The 22,277-nt window shown below is 45.2% G+C and overlaps 1 protein-coding gene across 5 annotated transcripts in view; it reads left to right on the top strand.

Moving 5' to 3' along the window:
• The window catches only part of DNAH9 (dynein axonemal heavy chain 9), a 370,057-nt gene that overhangs the window by 52,771 nt on the left and 295,009 nt on the right, over positions 1-22,277 (top strand). For 4 of the 5 annotated variants that reach the window (XM_039501323.1, XM_039501326.1, XM_039501324.1 and 1 more), the window contains exons 15-24: positions 1,743-1,939; positions 2,037-2,461; positions 3,224-3,446; positions 6,157-6,323; positions 8,627-9,497; positions 11,101-11,231; positions 12,599-12,725; positions 19,358-19,510; positions 20,464-20,589; positions 21,492-21,731. In XM_039501323.1, coding sequence (XP_039357257.1) covers positions 1,743-1,939; positions 2,037-2,461; positions 3,224-3,446; positions 6,157-6,323; positions 8,627-9,497; positions 11,101-11,231; positions 12,599-12,725; positions 19,358-19,510; positions 20,464-20,589; positions 21,492-21,731 — 2,660 coding nt within the window. Of the gene's footprint in view, positions 1-1,742; positions 1,940-2,036; positions 2,462-3,223; positions 3,447-6,156; positions 6,324-8,626; positions 9,498-11,100; positions 11,232-12,598; positions 12,726-19,357; positions 19,511-20,463; positions 20,590-21,491; positions 21,732-22,277 lie in introns of those variants that run through there. The other variant, XM_039501327.1, reaches the window with a different exon arrangement.

Here is a 22,277-nt window from a genome sequence, read left to right on the forward strand (position 1 = left end):
GTGATTCATTTATCTTTATCCTTTATAATGATATTCAAAATAGAGTTACATCATGTTGGGATCAACACTTTTTGTGGAGAAACTCCAGTGATGTTTTACTACTGGCTGCAAGAGACCATCATCATATATCTCCCCAACTGAAGTTCCCTGGCACAGAAGTGCTGTTCCAGTGCACCCCTTTGTGGTTGGATGTGGTGATGTGGCAGATCTGCCTCAGTTTCCTCACAACAATCATCAGCCTACTCAGCCCCAGAGAGCCCAGCCCCTTGAATGTATCTAATCCCTTCTGAGGTTACAGAGTCCCTTAGTCCAAATCCAATAAATGCACTGAGCAAAAGAATCCTCAGTCCAGCTGGGCTCTGCCTCATGCCCCTTCCATGCAGGCAGGCCCCCAGCTATGACGGCCTGTCCTCATGCTTAGCAACTGGTGCCCAGGCTCTTGTGTAAGAACCACCCAGTCCAGGGCTACCCTCTTCTCAAGGGCTCCAGCAGGCCACAGTCCCCATACAATCACTGGTCTGAGGCAGATTTCTTGCCCCTCATAGGAGCAGCCTGTGTGCTGTCCTTCCACAGCAACCCTCAACTGCTCATAACACAAGAACTAGAGGTCACCAAATGAAATTAATAGGCAACAGGTTTAAAACAAACCAAAATAAGTATTTCTTCACACAACACACAGTCAACCTGTGGAACTCTTTGCCAGAGGATGTTGTGAAGGCCAAGACACTAATAGGGTTAAAAAAAGAACTAGATAAGTTCCTGGAGGATAGGTCCATCAACGGCTATGAGCCAGGATGGGCAGGGATGGTGTCCCTAGCCTCTGTTTGCCAGAAGCTGGGAGTGGGCAACAGGAGATGGATCACCTGATGATTACCTGTTCTGTTCATTCCCTCTGGGGCACCTGGCACTGGCTACTGTTGGACCTGGGGTTGCTCTTGAACCCTGTCTGGTGTGGGGTTTGTCACATACCTGACAACATAATGTTTCTTTCCACCCATTCCAGACAGATGTTTCAGAAGTGACTCATTCTGTTCTCTGGCATGATTGGTTGGTCTGTAAAGACTCCTACCAGTGTCTCCTCCTGGGGTTTGGTATATAGATCAATACGCACTCAAAAGCCTGTGGTTCTGAGTTGTCAATGACTCTAAACCAGGTAATGGTCTGTAATGTAGCATGCCGCCTCCCGCATCTCTTGTGCTCACTCTTCCCTTTCTGAACAGGTTATAAGCAGAGATTCTAACATTCCAATCCTGCAAATCATCCCATGTGGATGGAATGGCTGCTCCTCACTGTGTGCGTCCCGCAGGACTGGGCAAAATTGTTCAGACTAATAGTTTATCCGCTGAACAACACAGGTTCAGGTCAACCAAAATGATTTGTGAAACACAGGCTGGATTTGGCAAATTGTTTCATGTGAGAAAAATGATTTTTTTGTTAAAAGTATCAGCCTAGATTAATTTAAAAAAAAGAAAAATAGCTCGTTTGTCAGTTTAAATGTTTTGTTTGACCCAAAATGGGATATGTTATGTGGTTTTTCATTTTAGCAAGAAAATGGAAAAATTTCTGTTTTGACTCAATCCAAATTGAAAATTCTTTCAGATTTTTCTGTTTGGTCACAGAACTGACAAATCAATTGTTCATTCAGCTCTAGTGTCCCTTGGGTGAGGGGCGTGGTGATGGAGTAGAGTCACTTCTTGTCTTACCCAAGCCCGGACCCCATCATCTCTTTTGCTCTCTGTCAGATTCCAAGGCAGCCCTGGCTCCCCTGTTTGAGGTGCGGCTGGATCTGGTGATCCCTGATTTGGTATTCCATCCCTCGCTGGATCCTGGTGCTAACGACGGCTTCTATGACATGGTCGAAGGACTCCTCAATGACATCTACCGGATCTCGTCCCTGGTGCCCAGGCTGGCTGAGCACAGTGTTTTCCCTCACTATCAGGTCTCTTGCCCCAGTGCATGTTCTCCTATTGTGCAGTAATGTGGAAAGTGTGCGCTGGATCAGCATCCACTCACAAAGCCTCTCTGTCATTTCCCAGGCTGATATGGAGGACATGGGTGACTTAGCTGACATGCGCCACAGCCTCCTGGAGCGTGTGCAGAACACGATGTCAACCTGCAGTGATTACCGCAACTCCTTTGACCACTACTCTTACCTCTATGGGGATGACAGGAAGGAATTCATACGCCAGTTCCTGTTGTATGGGCACGTCCTGACTGCAGCAGAAATTGAAGCCCATGCGGACAGTGGAGTCCCAGAGAGCCCACCTACGTTACAGCAGTTCAGGGAGCAAATTGACTCCTACGAGAGAATCTATGATGAAGTCAACCGCCTGGAACCAGTGAACATCTTTGACAGTTGGATGAAAATCGATGCTCGGCCCTTCAAAGCATCCCTGCTGAATGTCATCAAACGGTGGAGCCTGATGTTTAAACAGCATCTCATTGACCGTGTGACACACAGGTAACAAAGGCTTGTCTGCCCCATCTCCATTGGGCTCCATCCAGGTGGTTACACTGAGCAATGTGGGATTTGTTTTCTCCATCCACCTCATCCGAGAGTGCTATAACCTGGCAGGAGTGCCTGCCCCTCCAATCACTGCACACTCCACTAGGGCACAGGCCTGTTTAGCAGCTTTCCTGGCTCAGGTTCCTATCCAGGATATATGCAGGGCAGCGACATGGTCCTCCATACACACTCTCACCGCACATTATGCGATTACATAGCAGGCCAGAGACGACATGGCCTTTGGTAGAGCAGTACTCCAATCAGAGGACAACTCCGACCCTGCCTCCTGAACTTGGGCTTGTGATTCACCTGACTGGAATTGACATGAATAAGCACTTGAAGAAGAAAAAACGGTTACTCACCTTCTTGTAACTGTTGTTCTTTGAGTCGTGTTGTTCGTGTCCATTCCAATACCCTCTCTCCTACCCCTCTGTCGGAGTATCCATCAAGAAGGAACTGTGTGTGTGGAGAGGGGAGGCGGGTTGGGTCGGCAGGGCCCTATATTGGGCGCTATGAAGGCACGATTCTAGGGGGCACCCAGGCTGATCCTATGGATACTGCTAGGGGGAAAATCTTCTGGCTGTCGTGCATGCAGCATGTGCACACCTGGTTAGAATGGACGGGAACAACACATCTTGAATAACAGTTATGAGAAGGTGAGTAATCGTTTTATATAAACTGCTCTCACTGTGTGTTTTCCTGTTTTGTATTATTTAGCTTGGCTGATCTTGAAGAATTTATAAAAATTGCTGATAGAGGTTTGAACAAAGAGGTTGAAAAAGGAGATTATGATGGTTTGGTGGAGATTATGGGTCAGCTTATGGCTGTTAAAGAAAGACAGAGCAGCACGGATGAGATGTTTGAACCCTTGAAGCAAACAATTGAGCTACTGAAGATATATGAGCAAGAACTTACAGATGAAGTGTATAAGCAACTAGAGGTTGGTGAAAACTTATGATCAATACACAAAACCGCAAAATATTAGACACCTAAAAAGAAAGTGATCAGTGTCTATTAACGAATGTTAAGTACCAGGGCTCAGTAATCAATAGGCCTCAGTGGGCAGATTATTTTGATAGCTGAGTGGCTGAACATCTATTGTGGATGTTCCATCACAATTCCTTGAATAAAGCTACATCAAGATTGTCAATTACAGCAGAGATTTAGCCCATTGTTATGTGTGAACGATGCAGTGCCCCTCCCCAGATGGACAGCACACGCTCTGTAAGAACAGAACACGTGTTCAGCTAGATCTGTTAATTACTTTATGGAGTGTTTAGGGTGTTAGTGCTTGGATGCAACCTCATGTGCTGGGTGTCCCTAAGCCTCTGACTGTCAGATACTGGGACTGGACAACATGGGATGGGTCACTCAGTAATTGCCCCGGTCAGTTCATTTCCTCTGAAGCATCTGGCATTCACCACCATTGGAAGATGAGGTATTGGGCTGGATGGACCATTGGTCTGACCCAGTGTGGCGATTCTTATGTTCTTGTTACAAAGGGTAGTCCCTTGTTTAGGGAACTAGCCTAAGAGTCAGGAAACTGGCATTCAATTCCTACCTCTGCCACACGATTCCTGTGTGACCTTGGGCAAAAGACCTTGGCATTAGGCAGCGAGTGCTTTTGAAAATCTCACTAGGCACTGAGCTGCATCTTTTGATGCCTAAATACCTTTAAAAGTCTGGCCCTTAGTCTCTGGGCCTCAGTTCCCTCTGTGTCATCCTTCCATACCTCACAGGGATGTTGTGAGGCGAAGTACATTGAGGTGTGAGGTGCTCAGTTACCAGGGTAATGGGGGCATGAGAAATATTTTAGATCCTGTTAAAATGGAAAAAATACAAAATCAGAGGCATATTACAAAGTCCAGTTGTTAATATTCCTGGGGCCCCGGTGCAGGTTTTTAGGTTAAAGCCGACCTTCCTCATAATGTGCCTTTGTGGAAGGAGGATTTCAGTTAAGCATTATAGGTGGAGTTTTGTTGGGTGTGACAGTTGCCTTACCTTGGGAATTCCTTGGATTTTAGCGCTTCTGATTTTGTAAGTAAATTTGAGCAACGAAATTTGTTGCAGGGGAGTTAAAACACCAAGGCTATCCTTAGGAGTAGAACTGGGGAAGCATTTTTTCTGTCCAGCAACTTATCAGCTCCATGCAGTTACATAGAGATCCACTCAGTATCTTTATTTCCACATACAGCAAGAGAAATAGAGGCAAATAAGATCCTTTATATAATGCTCTCTTCTGCTGTCTTGAGGAACCTAGATCTTATGCTTTTTGATGCATGAACAGTCCATATAAATGGATAGAGTCTAACTGAAGGAGAGGGCAGACAGCTGTTTCTGATAAAGTAAGAAGTGGGCTGAAGCTCTGCTTGAATTTTGCCTTTTTCTTGCTACTTCCCCCCTTGTGGTTTCAGTTGGGAAAGGAAGTGGAAAGAGCGAAGTATCCTCATAAGAGATGGAACTCTTCAAGGATTCTTTCAGAGCTGAAAGTAGGAAGCTTTGGGACTGCTGTGGTGGGCAAGCCAGTTGCCAGGAGATTTTCCCATTTGGAAGGTCTGGGTAACTATCCAAACTGAATGCAACCTCTGAACGTGTTGAGTTTCATCCCAGACATTTTTTTCTCTCCTGGCAAGCACTGGCGACTTTCAGTTACTCTTCTGACCCAAGTGAACAGCCACAAAAACAAGCTGAAAAGTTTCTTTTGTTACAGACTGTGAATGGTCTAGGGGAAGAAACCACTCTTCTGAGAGCACTGGTAGGGAAGAGAGGAATTGAAATATGTGGACGACTCAGGTCACAACACTGATCCGTATGCTGGCAGAGGCTCTGACCTGTAGTTTTTAATGAAAGACAAAGGAAGTCCCTTCCCAGGACAAATACACAGCTTATGAAGAGCCTGCCCTGTGAAGCTTCTTTCCTTGGCACCTAAATGAAAGTGTCTTGGACTTCAGAGGTTCTGAGCATCCACAACTTCCCGTGATGTTCGTGGGAGCTCTGAAAATTGGGCCATTTTTATTTAGACGGTAACATTAAGTACCCAAGTTTGAAAATGTTACCCTAGGAACCTCTCCAGACAGGTCCTTTGACTATAACCACCTTTCCCTCTTGTGTTCTAAGAGGGGACGGGACAGCATCTATTATAGAACCATCCAGTCTTCATTTTTAACTAAGTTGAAAAGGTCAGCTTACCTGTTGAGCGCATCTTCCTGCTTCCATCCACTCTCAGGGGATGCACAAGAGCCAGCTGGACTTTGAATCAGGATTAGTATTTTTTGTACCCTAGGAGCAAGAGGTTTTGTACATCAGCCTTCATGTACCCTAGGAGCGAGATTTAGAGTCACCTCTGTCTGGGCTGTCCACATTCCACAGGATTCGGGTGTGTATAGAAAATGTGGCAGGACATTTCAGGAGGGAAGAGGGTTTACACCTTCAAAAGGGGTAAAAATCTTCATTTATCTTCCAAGCTGAAAATTCATTTCCTATTTTACCCCCAGTCATGTGTTTGCGCTTTATATCATGGCAAAACCCTCTTGATTGTGTAAGAGAGAAAATCTGGTATTTTTCCAGCATGGGACTATCCATAAACAAGTCAGATACATGTTATGTCAAGTGGCACATACCGTCGGCCAACATTTAATGCTTGCTTGCAGGAGCTGCCAGAAAAATGGAACAATATAAAGAAGCTGGCGATAACTGTGAAACAGCAAGTGGCTTCTTTGCAGGCCAATGAAGTGACAGTGATTCGCAAGAACTGTGCAGCCTTTGATGTGGAACAGCAGAAATTCAGAGAGAGATTTCGCAAAGAAGCACCATTCAGGTACAGACTAATTATAGCACCACAGCAATAAGGGAGAAAAGGGCTTACTAGATCATTTGTGCTCTGCTAGGCATATTGTCTAACATCCACTTATCTTTCCCAATTGGTCAAAAGACCAGGTATAATATCTGATATGGCATTTTTCTGGGGCCTCTACGATGTAGTGGGTAGGGAGTGGATTCAGCGAGAGTAGAGTTAACATTTTCAAAAGTGACTTAGGTGCATGAGAGCCTAAGCATGACCAAAAGTGTCTAAGGCCCAGATTTTTAAAGCTCTTGGGGTGCCTCATTCCCATTGATTTCCCTGGGAGATAGGTCCAGGTTGTAAGAAATGTTTGAGTGCCTAAGTCTCTTTTGAAAGTGGGACTTAGGATTTCAACTGACTTAGGCACTTTTGACATTTTTACATTGGGTCTTTTATGTGTCTAACTATAAGCACCCTAAAATGGCCAAACCCTTCTCTTAGTCCCATGATTCCAGGATTGTGCATAGACAATAACCCAGGACAAAGAACCATTCCATGCATCCCCAGGACTCAGTGTCCAGGGCTGCCATCAGAGAGTTGCAGGATGGAAGAGCATTCCAGGTACAGACTTGCAAATGATCAGTGTTAAATACCTGGGGTTGCCAGTGTCACCAGTGTAACCTGTTTATCACAATGGTTTTGATGTTGTGCTGACATGTCACAACACAGTACTGTCATGCTGTGTCAGAGTATCATAGAATCATAGAAATGTATGGTTGAAAGGGACCTTGAGAGGTCACCTAGTCCATTCCCTTCACTGATGCAGGACCACCAAAGGCTCTGAAGCAAAGTAAACTGTCATGGGATAAGAGGAAAGGTCCTCTCATGGATCAGTAACTGGTTAAAAGATGGGAGACAAAGGGTAGGAATAAATGGTCAGTTTTCAGAAAGGAGTGAGTTAAACAGTGGGGTCCCTCCAAGGATCTGTATTGAAACCTATGCTGTTCAACGTATTCATAAATGATATGGAAAAGGGAGTGAACAGTGAAGTGCAAAGTTTGCAGATGATACAAAATTTTTCAAGATAGTTAAGTCCAACACTGACTGCAGAGAGTTTTCCAAGCTGAACAATCCTAGTCTTTTTAATCTCCCATATATGGAAGCTGTTCCATACCCATAATCATTTTTGTTGCCCTTCTCCAATTCTAATATATCTTTTTGAGATGGGGCAGCCAGAACTGCATGCAGTATTCAAAGTGCCTTATATAGTGGCATTATATTTTCTGTCTTATTATATATCCCTTTCCTAATGGTTCCTAACATTTTGTTAGCTTTTCTGACTGCTGCTGCACATTGAACAGATGTTTTCAGAGACCTATCCATGATGACTCCAAGATCTTTTTCTTGAGTGATAACAGCCAATTTAGACCCCATCATTTTGTTTGATGGGATGATTTATCACACCCCTAGCCACTTTCATAACTTTGTAGCGTAGACCAGCTCCCTGTCTCCAGCAGAGCAGCTTTGAACCTGGAGTGAGGCTTTCCCAGGCTCCATGTCCAAGCATTGTTTTAACCTTTTCCTGATGATTCCTGCACTGAACATTGAATAAAGAACATTCTTCCAATAGTTGTACGGTTTTTATATCCAGAGGCCTGCTTGGCCAGAAACACAAAGGCTTATGAAAGGAAATGCTCTTAGAAACCTTGTGTAAATGAATGAGAGTTCCCTTCGAGCTGTGTTCTCCCTCCTCAGTGAAAGTGACTCTCCTTTAAAGTGCACTACTTTGCACTCATGTAGCAGTGTGATAAAATACGTTCATAAAATCCCCCCTGTGTACATGAGAGAGGAATAACTCTAGCCCACTGAACTGGGCTCCCTTGCAAGCTTCTGTAAATGTCACTCTCTGGAGGTTGGGGAAGAATCAGCTACATTGACTAGATCGGCTGTACTGGCCCTTCAGTAGGTGAGCCACTTAGCTTTTTGAGTTGTCTTGCCATTCGCTCGTACCTTGGGCTGACAGCGAGCGTGTGAATCTGCGGCACAAAGAGGAAAAATGGCTTTTTGTTTCCTTTTTAAAAGTAGCAGTGTTTCTGACAATTTTACCTCCCATTTAGCCATTATTTAACATGTAACTCCATTTTAGTAGAGACTACAGGCAGAAAGATGACTATGCTCTGAAGAAGAGAATGAGGGTACAAATGGGACTTTAAAATGGCATCAGTTCTGCAATGTGGAAAAACCATTAGAGCATATGTCTCTTGTACAAGACTCTTTGCATTATATTTTATTTGAAGTGCTTATAATCTTACTTATGAAGTATGAAAATTGCTTTATAGGTTTGACACTGAAAATCCTTACCTAATGCTGGATGCAAACCACATTGAGATAAAACAAATGGAGTCAACCATGGCCTCACTTTATGAATCAGCTGGTTTGTTTGAAGTCAATGTTCCAGATTATAAACAGCTAAAGCAATGCAGGAAGGAAGTTTGTCTTCTCAAGGAACTTTGGGATATGATCTCTGTGGTGACATCTAGCATGAATGACTGGCAGACCACGAAATGGAAGGATATTAATGTGGAAAACATGGACCTTGAATGCAAAAAGTTTGCAAAGGATATTCGGAACCTGGATAAAGAAATGAGGGTGTGGGACGCATTCGCTGGGCTGGACAACAGGGTGAAGAACATCCTGACATCTCTGAGGGCTGTGGCGGAGCTTCAGAATCCCGCCATCAGGGAAAGGCACTGGAACCAGTTGATGCAGGCAACAGGTGTGATATTCACCATGGATGCAGAGACCACACTGGCTGACCTCCTGACACTCAACCTGCATAACTTTGAGGACGAGGTTCGGGGCATAGTGGATAAAGCAGTTAAGGAAATGAGCATGGAGAAAGTCTTGAAAGAGCTAAAAAGCACTTGGAGCAGCATGGAATTCCAGTATGAACTGCATCCCCGGACAAATATCCCTCTGCTGAAATCTGACGAGGAGCTCATTGAAACTTTAGAAGACAACCAGGTGCAGCTGCAGAATCTGATGACATCCAAGTATATTGCCTTCTTCTTAGAGGAAGTATCTGGATGGCAAAAGAAGCTGTCCACAGCAGACTCAATCATTTCTATCTGGTTTGAAGTGCAGCGGACATGGACTCACCTGGAGAGCATATTCATTGGCTCAGAAGATATCCGGGCACAGCTTCCTGAGGTACACAGCAGAACGACAGAGGTCATGTTCTCAGTGAGAAAGGAATGTGGGACAACCTCCATTATCCCAACCAAAGCTGTATGAAATGCAACAAATCCTTTGATGGCTACTTGTCACACTGGAAATTCCCTCAGTTGCCTGGGCTTATTCAGCATCCCCAGGACATTTGGATAAAGGAGGTTGTGCTTTGTCTCTTTCTTGGGTTATCCCAGGAGGCTGAAAGCCCTCACTGATCTCCCCTCTACGCAGCATATACAGAGTTTGTTATTGTAGGGCTGCTGGCATTGTTTATCATAGGATTGGCTGGTTGTGCTGGCAGAGGAAATACAGATCATTGTGCAGAATTTGCAGATATAAAGTGTGGGCCAACCATCCCTGGCAGTATCCCTGTAAAAGTGTTTAACAGAGAGCTGGGCCAGCCATTCCACTGCTCATTCTCTGAAAAGCAGAACAAATTAATTATACCAGGATTTCACTCTCCTTTGGTGGCCTGTAGAGGAAAATCCAAATTACTATTGGTTTCCTGTCCTATTATTTGATTCATGTAAATGCAGGTATATGGGGAAATATCCAGGATCCACCCCAGGTTCCAGCCGAACTGCACGCCCCCAGTGTAGACAGTTTAGAGCTCTGTGTGTGCCAATGTGTCAGGGTGTAAAGTTCACCTTTGCACTCTGCTAGACTGGTTTCTGTGTGCAGGGCCAGTCCCCTGTTATAAGCGTGAGCAGCCCTGAGCATTGCTCTGACTTACACCAGCTACCAGCAGACACGGGGGTTTGAAACCACAATCGAAGGTGAGAGCACATTGTCCGGGGTGGGATGTCTGTGTGGAGCTTGCTGTACTTGCTCTGTGCAGACAACCCCTGTTCAGGCCCTTTTCACCAGCATTAAAGGCAAATAAATGCTTTTGGTTTTGTTTACAAAGAAAGCTCTGAGCATTTCATCGAGTGGTTGGGGAGGAATCCTGACCCCTTTGAAGTCCAGGGCTGGTTGTGGTTCACCGTTGACTTCAGTGAGGCCAGGATTTTGAATGTGGCTTTATCTGTTCTTCGCTGAAGTGCACTAGAAGCACATGAGCCTTGCTAAGGGGAGAACTTCTCTGTAAGCGAAGTGGGAGTGCTCATGGGGGACTAGATCTCTTCACTCTTCAGCAGAGGCTGGGAAATGACCATCCTGGGCTGGAAGCAAAGTCTCCTGAGGTCTGTTGTCTATCATTGTGCATGGCACTAACTATGCAGAGTAGGCAAATCCTGCCTCTGTGGCCAGGGAAACATGGATGGATTCCAGGGCCTATTTGAGGGGAGGTCGGGTCCTCAGGAACCCCCTGCACAGGAAATGGGCCATACTAGGGATCAGCCACTAACTGATCCATCTGCACCCTTCCTAGGTGGGGTGGGGGGAATGTAATGGGTCATGGTGTCTGCTCCAGCCATTGGGACGGAGGAGCCTCTATGAAATGGTGCCAAGGCTGCTCTGTGGGATTCCTCCTACCTAGCACCTGCCCCGGCTGCTGGGGTGGGGCTGTGGCCAGACGATGGAGTCTTTTCAGTAAAAAAATGAGTGTTTGACTGGGTGGCTGTAGCTTCTCTCTTGCCATTTGTAGGACTCCAAGCGCTTTGAAGGAATTGATGTTGATTTCAAAGAACTGGCCTATGATGCAGAGAAAACACCGAATGTCGTTGAGGCTACTAACAAGCCAGGTCTTTATGAACAACTGGAGGATATTCAGTGCAGGTGAGTGACACTTCGGGGACTTTGAGGGACACTGCAATTAGCTGTGATAAGTTTACTTACTGTGTTCTCAGATCTCTCTATGGGGTGGTGGTGGCCGTCTCCGTTCAGCCAGTCACAACAACACTACACTTTATTTAGACTTTGTGTTTGTGATCCACCAATCTGTAACCCCACACTTGTTATCACAATGTTCAGGCGGAGAAGTTCTGTATACAGAAGTCCAGACACTCAAAACATAAGGTGCTGAGTGCATTAGGTGTAATGTGAGCTCACCCACCTCACATGTACATTGTGTCTATATAGAGCAGTGTAAAAAGTCATAAAAAATACAAACCATTTGCAGCATAGCTGCGTCAATGTTCTTTTGAGACCTTTAACTATGGTGTGTTTAAATTCAGCCCCTCAGTGCTGCAGAGGTAGCCTTGCCACATGACAGTGCTAGGTACTTTGAGGAATGCCCTGTTGCACTGAGGCAGATAAATAAACACTTTTCAGTTACTATGTTTGCTAATTTGACTGGGAAGTGCACATTAAAAACTCAGAGTGAAGGCTGTTTTGGTCAGTAATATTCCACTACTAACAACATTTTAATTTAAAACAAACCTTTCAGTTGTACCAGGCCCATATTCCTCACTGAGGAGTAGTTAAGTGCTGTCTGTGAAATTTATAATTTTAGCCATTTGTAGTTTTGAGTGCAAAAAAGTCACAAGATTTAAATTGGAAGTTTGGGATCTCATAAACTCAAACAGCTGAACAGATTTAGGCCAGACCAAGCCTGAGAAATTTCATCCCAACATGAACATGGTTGTGGGAGTTGTGAGTAGTTACAAAAAGCTGGGTCAGATTGCAGGAGTCTTCTCAACGTATCTCTCTGAGGGCTTTATACTTCTGCCCATCCCATAGTTTCTGGGCACCTTCCACATAAAATCAATAACACTGGATATGTCCCTAGTGAAGTACCTGGAGTCTGTAGTCATGTCTATGCTACAGACACCCCAGTGCTACAGCACTCTTGCTGAACTGCAATAGTGAGACGCTTTGTGCATCGACAGAAGGGGTTTTTCCATCAACATAGGTAATCCACCTGTTCTAGAGGTGGTAGCTAGGTCAACGGAAGAATCTTTCCTTGACCAAGGTCTATCCCAGGGGTTAAGCTGTCCTAACTATGGCATTAAGTATGCACAATTTTTCTCAGGCCTGAGTGATGTAGCTAGGGCAAAGTAAATGTTAGGTGTAGACAAGGCCTCTGTCACTTCTTACTTTTTGGGGTCAAAACTCTGCATCTGAACGTGAACTGCAATATTAGTTGCTAAGGAGAATATGTGTCTGTTAATTCCGGACCTCGTATCTCTGCTTTGTTGCCCCAGATTGGCTCTGTGTGAGAAGGCCTTGGCTGAATACTTGGATACCAAGAGGTTGGCCTTTCCCAGATTTTACTTCATTTCTTCTGCGGATTTACTGGACATTCTTTCCAATGGCACCAACCCGCAGCTAGTAAGTCTCACACATTATTGCCTTTGCCTTTGAACAGTGGAGTGGCTTATAGACTGACAAACCCAGAACATTCCTGTAGCTTGTTCTAGAAAGTAATGTTTTTCTGTTCCTCACCAGTAGTACCATTAACAATAATTTCTGTAGATTTCAGAGTCTGTATCAGTAAAAACAACAACGAGTCCTTGTGGCACCCTAGAGACTAACAAATTTATTTTGGCATAAGCTTTCGTGGGATATAACCCACTTCATCAGATGCATGGATTGGAAAATACAGTAAGCATGTATAAATATACTGCACAGGAAAAGATGGGAGTTGCCTTACCAAGTGGAGGGGTCAGTGCTAATGAGGCCAATTTAATTAGTGTGGATGTGGCCCATTCTCAACAGTTAACAAGAAGGGGTGAATATCAACAGAGGAAAAAAATATTTTTGTAGTGACCCAGCCACTCCCAGTCTTTACTCAGTCCTAGTTTGATGGTGTCAAGTTTGCAAATTAATTCCAGTTCTGTAGTTTCTCGTTGAAGTCTGTTTTTAAGTTTTGTTGAAGAATGGAGACTTTTAAGTCTGTTATTGAGTGTCCAGGGAGATTCACAAGTTTCAGAGTGGTCCAGGGAGACTGAAATGCTCTCCTACTGGTTTTTGAATATTACAATGCTTGATTTCTGATTTGTGTCCATTTATTCTTTTGCATAGAGACTGTCCAGTTTGGCCAATGTACGTGGCAGAGGGGCATTGCTGGCACATGATGGCATATGTCACATTGGTAGATATGCAGGTGAATGAGCCCTTGATGGTGTGGCTGATGTGTTTGGGTCCTCTGATGGTGTCGCTAGAATGATATGCGGACAGAGTTGGCAATGGGGTTTGTTGCAGGGGTTGGTTCCTGGGTTAGTGTTTCTGTTGTGTGGTGTGTAGTTGCTGGTGAGTATTTGCTTCAGGTTAGGAGGCTGTCTGTAAGCGAGGACTGGCCTGTCTCCCAAGGTCTGTGAGAGTGTGGGATCGTCCTTCAGGATAGGTTGTAGATCCTTGATGATGCGCTGGAGAGGTTTTAGTTGAGGGCTGTAGGTGATGACTAGTGGCATTCTGTTACCTTCTTTGTTGGGCCTGTCCTGTAGTAGGTGACTTCTGGGTACCCTTCTTGCTGACAGAACACCACTAATCATCAAATTAGGCCTGAATAAAGACTGGGCATGGCTGGGTCACTGCAAAAAATAATTTTCCCTTTGTTGATATTCACCCCTTCTTGTTAACTGTTGAGAATGGGCTACATCTTTTCATGTGCTGTATATTTATAAACGCTTACTGTATTTTCCAATCCATGCATCTGATGAAGTGGGTTATAGCCCACGAAAGCTTATGCCCAAATAAATTTGTTAGTCTCTAAGGTGCCACAAGGACTCCTCGTTGTTTTTAATTTCTATAGAGTTATTAGTATATAACTTTCCACTAGATGGCAGTATGTACTTCATATTCTCCTCTCTAAATGTTGGAAAACATTACTGATTGTTCTAATAAAGCTCCTTTAAGTCTGATTAGTGTATGTTTTTGATACTGTACGAGGAACGGACTTTGTGCTCGGAGGCTCTGAGGTTTGAAGGAACATATTTTCTCTAAAGATCTCAGCAAAAGCTTGCAACAATGACTGGTGAATTTGGATGGCTCAGTTTTGGGCCATTTTCAGAAAATGCCAAGCACCTGCCCTTGAAAGAGTCTCAAGCTGGGCACCCAAAAATTGAGGCACCTAAAATAACTAATTTCAGAAGGCTCCATCTTGCAGAATTCTCACCCTGGGTTTGGGCACCTTAGTGTGATACTGGTGACAATCCTGATGCTCTTGCATTGTTTGATCCTGTAGAGGAGAAGGGACACCACAGTACGTGCCACCCTTGCTGCCGTACTGAGAGTGCTTCAAAGGGGAAATCCTCAAATCTAAATCTGAGTCAGCCTTGATCTCTGAGCACAGAGCTCAGTGATAGCAGTGCCTGTGCCAGGCAGGGCTCCATCCAGTGGAAGCCAAGGCCCCTGCTAATTGATGGCTCCTCAGTGTCCTTGGCATCTGAGGTTGATGGCAATGATCTCTGGCTCCGGATGGGCTGGAATCTCCACACAGGAGACAGGACCAAGGCAGGAGGTGCCAAGCGGGAAGGGGCAGGTGGAGGGGCAGGCTGATGATGGCTCAAGTTATCTGGAGAGCTTCTCTGAGGCCAAATGCATCTCGACTCCAGAGAAGCATCAGCACAGTGACTGCAGGGCACGGGAGGACCTGACCTTTCCCCAATCCCCACCAAAGGTGCCCCAGACAGCTGATGCTGTCGTTATCATTCCTTGTTTTGTGCTGTACTAGTGCGCACGCGTGGAGTACAGGATGGTCCCAGCTCTGAAGAGCTTACTTTGTAAGTACAATCAACATTTCCAGTTGGACCTGCTCCAGGGATTCGCAAGCAGGGCTTAATTTGTGCCAGGGCACCTTTAGGCTTGGCAGTTCATACTCCCAGCACCTCTGGGCTGGCTGCATCCATTATGATTGTAAAAAAAAATTGCTTGAGCCCCGGCACCTCTTTCACTACACATTAAGCACTGTTTGTGGGATCAACAGTTAAGAGGTACCTGGGCCAGGAAACCCATCCAGCAAGGTTGCTCTGTTCTTTTACACTTTTCTGGACTAGCCTCTGGTGCAGGTATGGCAGGCCCCTCCTCACATTGTTGTCTCAGTCCTGACTTTTCTTTCTGGGACCTCTGCCTTTGCACAGTCCGAGGGCTGGCAAGAATGAATGGAGGCCAGCAGTAATACTCAAGACACATTGGCATGCCATGTTCAATAGGAGGCCTGGCCTGCACTCTACCCCCACTGCCTGCAAGGGTAACAAAAGTGAATACTTAGGGGATTCCCAACAGCTGGGCTCTGAGGAGCTGGGAGCCAAGACAGAATCTTGGCAGGATGCTCTCTTCAAAGAAGCAGGCTTGCAACACAACAACGTTCCCATTTGAACTCATTTGACCTTCCATGGAGAATGTATTTTCTCAGTGTGGGTTACCATTAAGCAGCAGCTCTTGAGAAGGGTTTTGCACTCTGACAAGGATGCACTGGGGTGGTTTGGCCAATTATGCTTCTGGATGGAGCTGATAGTGAGAAAAAGTGCAGTGGTTATGGTGGTTGTGGTTGAAAATGAAACAAAATCTGTATTTGAAAGGCCAAGCTTGTAAATGGATGTCTATTTATGAGGGGATATGGCTGACAGTGGTTGGCAGATTCTAGGGCAAGTTTTTTTCAAAGGCCTTCAGGAAAGCTCAGTGCTGTTTAAAGTGACTTCTCTGTGGCATATTTCAGTTTGAACAAGACTCCCAATAATCTCTGCTCCGTGAATGATGACGTTGACTAGAAAGCAGTGCACATGTAGCAGGTGTTTCTCCCTTACAGGCAGCCACAGAAGACCCATTACACACAATGGAGAACAGTATAAACTATAAAATATGGGCCATCCAGGGGTTCAGTCAAATGATGACCCTAGCTAAAGCAAATGCAAATCAAGCTCTAGTGAGTTCCAGTTCTTGTGTATGCAGACCTAGGCTAATAGAGAGTGGATGTGTCACCATCAGGGTATCAGTTCTGGAGGTTCTAATTCAGGAAATGCCTCTTCCAGAAGCAGTATTTCTAGGGACTTGCCAATGCAATCACGTCATTCTAAAGGTACTGCTACAAGGAATGACATCCACATGATTGATTGGATTATGGGATGGGGTGGGAAGGAACTGCACTGTATAGAAAGTTGCAACAATATTTCTGTTTAAAGAAATTCCCTTAACTGCATTTCCCAGGGTTCCTAGGTTTTGTTTCCTTTTCCTGTCCCCAGCGGGGAAGAGTTGTATGGGAGGCATTGTATGGGAGTTGTCAGGGTGCATTGTATGAGAGGCATTACCTTCGTTGTTACAGTTTGTGCTTTGGAATCCCTGTGTTCTGGAAGTGTGTGGTAAGAAGTTCTGTAGAAAAATCTCAGCTTCACCTTAGCTCACTTTTTCGTTACTGAATATACCACCAATGTAGGTGAGGTTGATTATTACTATTATAGGAGTTTGTCATCATTGTAATACCTGGATGTCTATACCATGACACAGCTAAGTCAAAGCACCTGGCAGGCACAGCAGGATATTGGTGGGATAGCTGTGTGCACCCAGGGTATGTCTACACTGAAGCTGGAGGTGTACACGTGCTAGCTGTGATTGCACTAGCACACTAAATCTAGCTGGGTAGCCGTGGTGGTGCAGGTGGCAGGATGGGGTAGTGCCTGAGTATGTACCTACCGTCTCGGATGGGAATCATACTCAAGTGGCTAGCCCCTCCTGTGCCTCTGCAACTGCGTTGCTATTGTTAGTGTGCTAGCTGTGTTGGAGCTAGCCTGTGTACATCTACGTGAGCAGAAACGTAACCATATAGTTCCAGTGTAGACATACCTCCCGTCAGTTGGGAAGCTCCAGCTAAACCTATTTTCTTTAGCAATTGAATAACAGGGCTGTGCTGCCATGTTCTGATTCATCTTGAAATTGGTTTGTAAAATTGACAGACGTTTTCATAGTGAATGCTGAGCTTTACTCAATCCAGAATGTATTAGCATTTCTATTTTTTTTTGTTAGCTAGTGGAGAATCTCTTCCAATTAAGAAACCTTTCAGATAAGGAGATATATGATTATATGAAATTCAGGTTAGTCAGGGCTCAGTGCATATGTAGAAATGCCATTATTTTCTGCTAACATATAATATTTCTTATAGTTCCTCTGTGCTCCTTGGCTTTTCAACCCTTGAAACCTTACAGTTGTGCATTTGATCAATACCACAAACACAGAGGGAAAAAACAGGAGAGAAACAGAAAAAATACCACCTTGAAATGCTCAGTGGTATATGAAGGAATTCTGTGAGCATTGTCTGTTATACCTGTTTAAAACTGTTTACAATAAAATCAAGTAAATGTCAAGCAGGTTCAAATATGGATAAACTCCTGACCTTTCCATTGTAGTCTCTGAGCCTGTCTGTTCATTCCTAACAGAGGATTAAATGCACAACAATATTATCATAACAGATCTGGCATTGAACTTGTAAAGATTCAGGTGTATCCAAGGTTTTTCTGGGGGTGTTGAACTGAGTGTCAGAATGTTCTATAGAGAGTCTGTCTAGACTGGCTAGGCGTAGGAATCTGATTGGATGATTCGCTAAGAGGAAAGTTCTGCACATTAAATAAATCACAGAAACCTTTTTGTAAGATCGTGAAAGCCAAGGGGCCAATCCTGCCATGAGCTAAGTGCCAATTGCCACTTGCAGCCCATCACCTTCCAGGATTGGGCCCAGTATGAATGTAAGTGGAACCAAACAGCAAAACATATTAATAATAAAGGTCTATCTCTGCAATGCTGCTTGAAAAGTTTTTAATCCTTTCTCTTTCTGAGTCAGTGACCTGTGATAGATTGGAGAAATCCATGTGTTTTATATGGTTTTCTAGAAAGTCAGTGCTTGTAGCAGAGGACTGGGTGCCTTAGGATGGGGGTTCTCAACCTTTCCATCTTACTGTGATTTAGCAGAGAGCTCCTCTCCTGTAGCAGTAGGGGGAGGGCAGGTCTGAGTGACCAGCTGAACATCAGTTCATGACTTCCAGGGTGGTGTGACCCTGGTTGAGAACACATGTGTTGGGTGGGAGGTTACTGAGCCTTTACTTCTGGTATTAGTTTGCTTGTAACCCATGTTGGTCAGTGACTAAAATTTGTATTGTCTGAAGGCTGGAAAAAGCTCTGGTGGTCTGTTCATCTTCCAGCAGACAGCTGTTCACGTTGAAAAAACCCTCCCGAGCAATTCTAACTGATTGCTCCTTTTGAGCCCCTGAGCTGAACAAGCTTTGAACAGGCCATGGAGTCTGATTTGGTCTTTCACTGGTAGAGATGATCCTTCTAGGGCAAGATGGAGGCATCGTGGTGGGTTATAGCGTGGTAAGCTTGCACTGCTGCTCTTCATAGTGTTCCTTTCCCGGGGAAGAGCAGAGGCCTTCAGTCTCCAAGGCTGTTCCTTTCACTAGAACAAAACTGACTTCCAGTAACAACTCTTTTGGTCCACAGGCTGAGATAGCTGGGTTCTAAATACTTCCCCAGCAATGCTCAGCAAAAACCTAGAGCACTCCTGAGAGTAGGACTACATAGGTTCCTCACCATCGCTCATTGTACTTGGGGAGGCTGACCTGCGACTGATCACTTAATGTTCTGAATGTTTCCTTTGTGTGTGCACGTGCATGTGTGTGCACACGTGTGTACATAGGGGTGTGGTTGTGTTTGTGCTGTACAAAAGGTACCTGGCCAGGTAACTGCAATATAAAGAATAAAATGTATCATTTATTACTAGAGCATTGCCATTGAAAGGTATTTCTGTTTTCTAAGTGAAGAAGAAGTAGACGGTGCTTGTGTCTGTTCCAGAGCTACAGAGTTAGTCCTGCTGTATCAGAAGTATGTGACCAGCCCATCATATGATAGGTCTGGTCAAAGTGGGATGAGAGGAGAGCAAACTTTTGGGACCCTGACTGATGAGGGAGCTTCCCTGCTGATGAGCACACACAGATCCTCTCACCTGAATGACCTCTCTACTACCATTCCCTGTGCAGGTGCAGCGCCATCTCTCCAAACTGTTTGACAACATGGCCAAGATGAAATTCCAGCTGGACTCTGAACAAAAGCCGACCAAAACTGGCCTGGGGATGTACAGTAAAGAGGAGGAATATGTCAGCTTCAGTGAGCCCTGTGACTGTAGCGGGCAGGTGAGGTGAAGCTGCTTCATTTCCTATCGTCAGAATTAGATTGCGGCTGGTGCTTTTATCTCTGTTAGTTGTTGTTGTAGTGCCTAGGAACCCCCAGTCATGGCCCAGGGCCACATTGCACTGGTGCTATACAGGTGCAGACCACAACATTGGTCCCTGCCCCAGAGACCTTACAATTTATGGAATTTATACATCAGACAAGAGACAATGATGGAGACAGAAGGGAGCACAAGGAAACAATGAGATGGTCTGTCTGACCCAGGCCGCCAGCGGAGCTATCATTAAAGAGTGGTAATGGTCGGAAAAGGTGCTGTATAAAAATGGCACCTCCCTACTGCACAGGTCACCCCCCTTTGTGTTGTTTGAGGCCTGTCTGCCCACGGTAGTGACAACGGTGGTTTTTCTCCTCTTGTTCTCTGTCAAGCAGTGAAGGGTCAAGTAAAACTAAACCTGACAAAATGTAAACTGAAAACCAAGGATCCGTGTGTGTGTGTGTGTGTGTGTGTGTGTGTGTGTGTGTGTGTGTGTGTGTGTGTGTGTGTGTGTGTTGGGGAAAAAAGGCACAATTTTGGAAAAAAATATCCACAGGCATTTCCATTAAAGCTGTTTGTTAACTGTGATTTTTTTTTTCATTGAAACCTGTTGACAAGCTCTAATTTTGGCCTTAGAATTCAGCAGTTGATGGGCACAGAATGATACTTTGTATTTCAATATACACTGAATTCCCAGAGAACTGGCCTGGGGAGAGAGCTTCTACTGTGATATGTTCATCACAGCAAGAATTCCGCCCCATGTCCAGCACTGACCTTATGCCAGTGCTGGCAGATTGTGCCCAAGTCACATGCGTGATTCTCCTCATGGCCTTGTGGATGGAAGATGTCCCATATATTTACCTATTGCACAAAGTTCTTCAGTGGACCAGACGTGTCACTGTGTTTTAATACCTTTGCTAGGTTGAAATTTGGCTGAATCATGTGCTGGACAGCATGAGGGCTACTGTGAGACATGAGATGACAGAAGGAGTGACTGCTTATGAAGAGAAACCAAGAGAACAGTGGCTCTTTGACTACCCTGCTCAGGTATTTGATTACACCACACTTATCTCCTCTTCGACTGGCCCTCTAGAGAAAGCCTCTTGGGTCGCTATTCTAGTACAGGGCCTCTAGCCAGTCCCTGAGGGGGAGGAGGGGGGAAGCTCTGTCTGGCCACTGCTCCTGGACCCCAGAGGTGCCACCTGCCCGAAGGACATGCTTTCCATTGGTCATAGGAGATTCCTGAGTTGGGGTTTCAGGCAGAGTCCAATGGTTTGGTTCTGTGAGCTCAGTGCAGGTACATTATCTCTGTGTTTAATGACAGGGTGCTGTAGAATGAGATCAGCACGCAGAAGTGTCAGTGCTGCATATATAGAATCATAAAAATGTAGGTCTGGAAGGGACCTTACGGGTCCTCTAGTCCATCCTCCTGTGCTTAGGCAGGATTACATGGACTTAGACTCTGATAGGTGTTAGAGTTCATTATCTTGGAAGGGGTTAGTCCCATGCCAGAGGGAGTTAGTACTTTACCTGCTTAGCGGCTGAGTGAGGAATGCAGCAGGAAAAAGAAACCTACAGGAGGGAATGAAATAAAGCAACCCTTCCCCTCCTTTATCTTGGAGGTTCTCATCCCCTCCTGTGAATTGCTTTTCCTGCTACCCCCTCTCCCCTGCTACCCTGTGGCATGTAAAAGACACTGATGTACTATACTGATGAATAGCTGCTGAATTTGGCCTTGTCTCTGATGTTGGTGTCCCAGGGTGTGAGTTCAATGCAGCTCTCTGTTGCAGTGGCTGTTGTTATTACCACTTTGAGAAATACTTTCATTTTATGCTGCAGCTGCTTGATTTTTCACAACCCCACAGCTTTGCCGAGAGCATGCTGTTAAATCTAACACATGGTGTCAGAGCTATTATGCAATGGATGATGAACTAATTCCCTTCTCTAAGGTGGCACTGACCTGTACCCAGATCTGGTGGACCACGGAAGTTGGAATTGCCTTTGCCAGATTGGAAGAAGGATATGAGAATGCAATGAAGGATTATTACAAGAAGCAAGTGACCCAGCTGAATACCCTCATCACCATGCTCATCGGTCAGCTCTCCAAGGGCGACAGACAGAAAATCATGACCATATGTACTATTGATGTACATGCTCGGGATGTCGTAGCTAAGATGATAGCTCAAAAGGTTTGCCAATATACCACAAGACATTATGCCTTTTCAGCACTGTCATTTACTGTGTCCTAGCAGTGTCTGATATTAGAGTGCAAACCTCCCAACGAGTTAATGGAGTAAGGAAACAGCGCCATCTTTGATCTTCCTGAAATATGAAAATGTGTTGTTGTCCCAGTAGCTTCCCATGTCCCAGTCCTCCTCCCTGTACTACACGTCCCCTCTATATCACACGTGTCCCGGTCCTCCTCCCTGTAACATATGTCCCCTCTATATCACGTGTGTCCCGGTCCTCCTCCCTGTACTACACATCCCCTCTATATCATGTGTGTCCCGGTCCTCCTCCCTGTAACATACGTCCCCTCTATATCACGTGTGTCCCGGTCCTCCTCCCTGTACTACACGTCCCCTCTATATCACACGTGTCCCAGTCCTCCTCCCTGTAACATACGTCCCCTCTATATCACGTGTGTCCCGGTCCTCCTCCCTGTACTACACGTCCCCTCTATATCACGTGTGTCCCGGTCCTCCTCCCTGTAACATACGTCCCCTCTATATCAC

Source organism: Mauremys reevesii, linkage group 15, assembly GCF_016161935.1.
Source record: "Mauremys reevesii isolate NIE-2019 linkage group 15, ASM1616193v1, whole genome shotgun sequence".
Taxonomy (NCBI): Eukaryota; Metazoa; Chordata; order Testudines; family Geoemydidae; genus Mauremys; species Mauremys reevesii.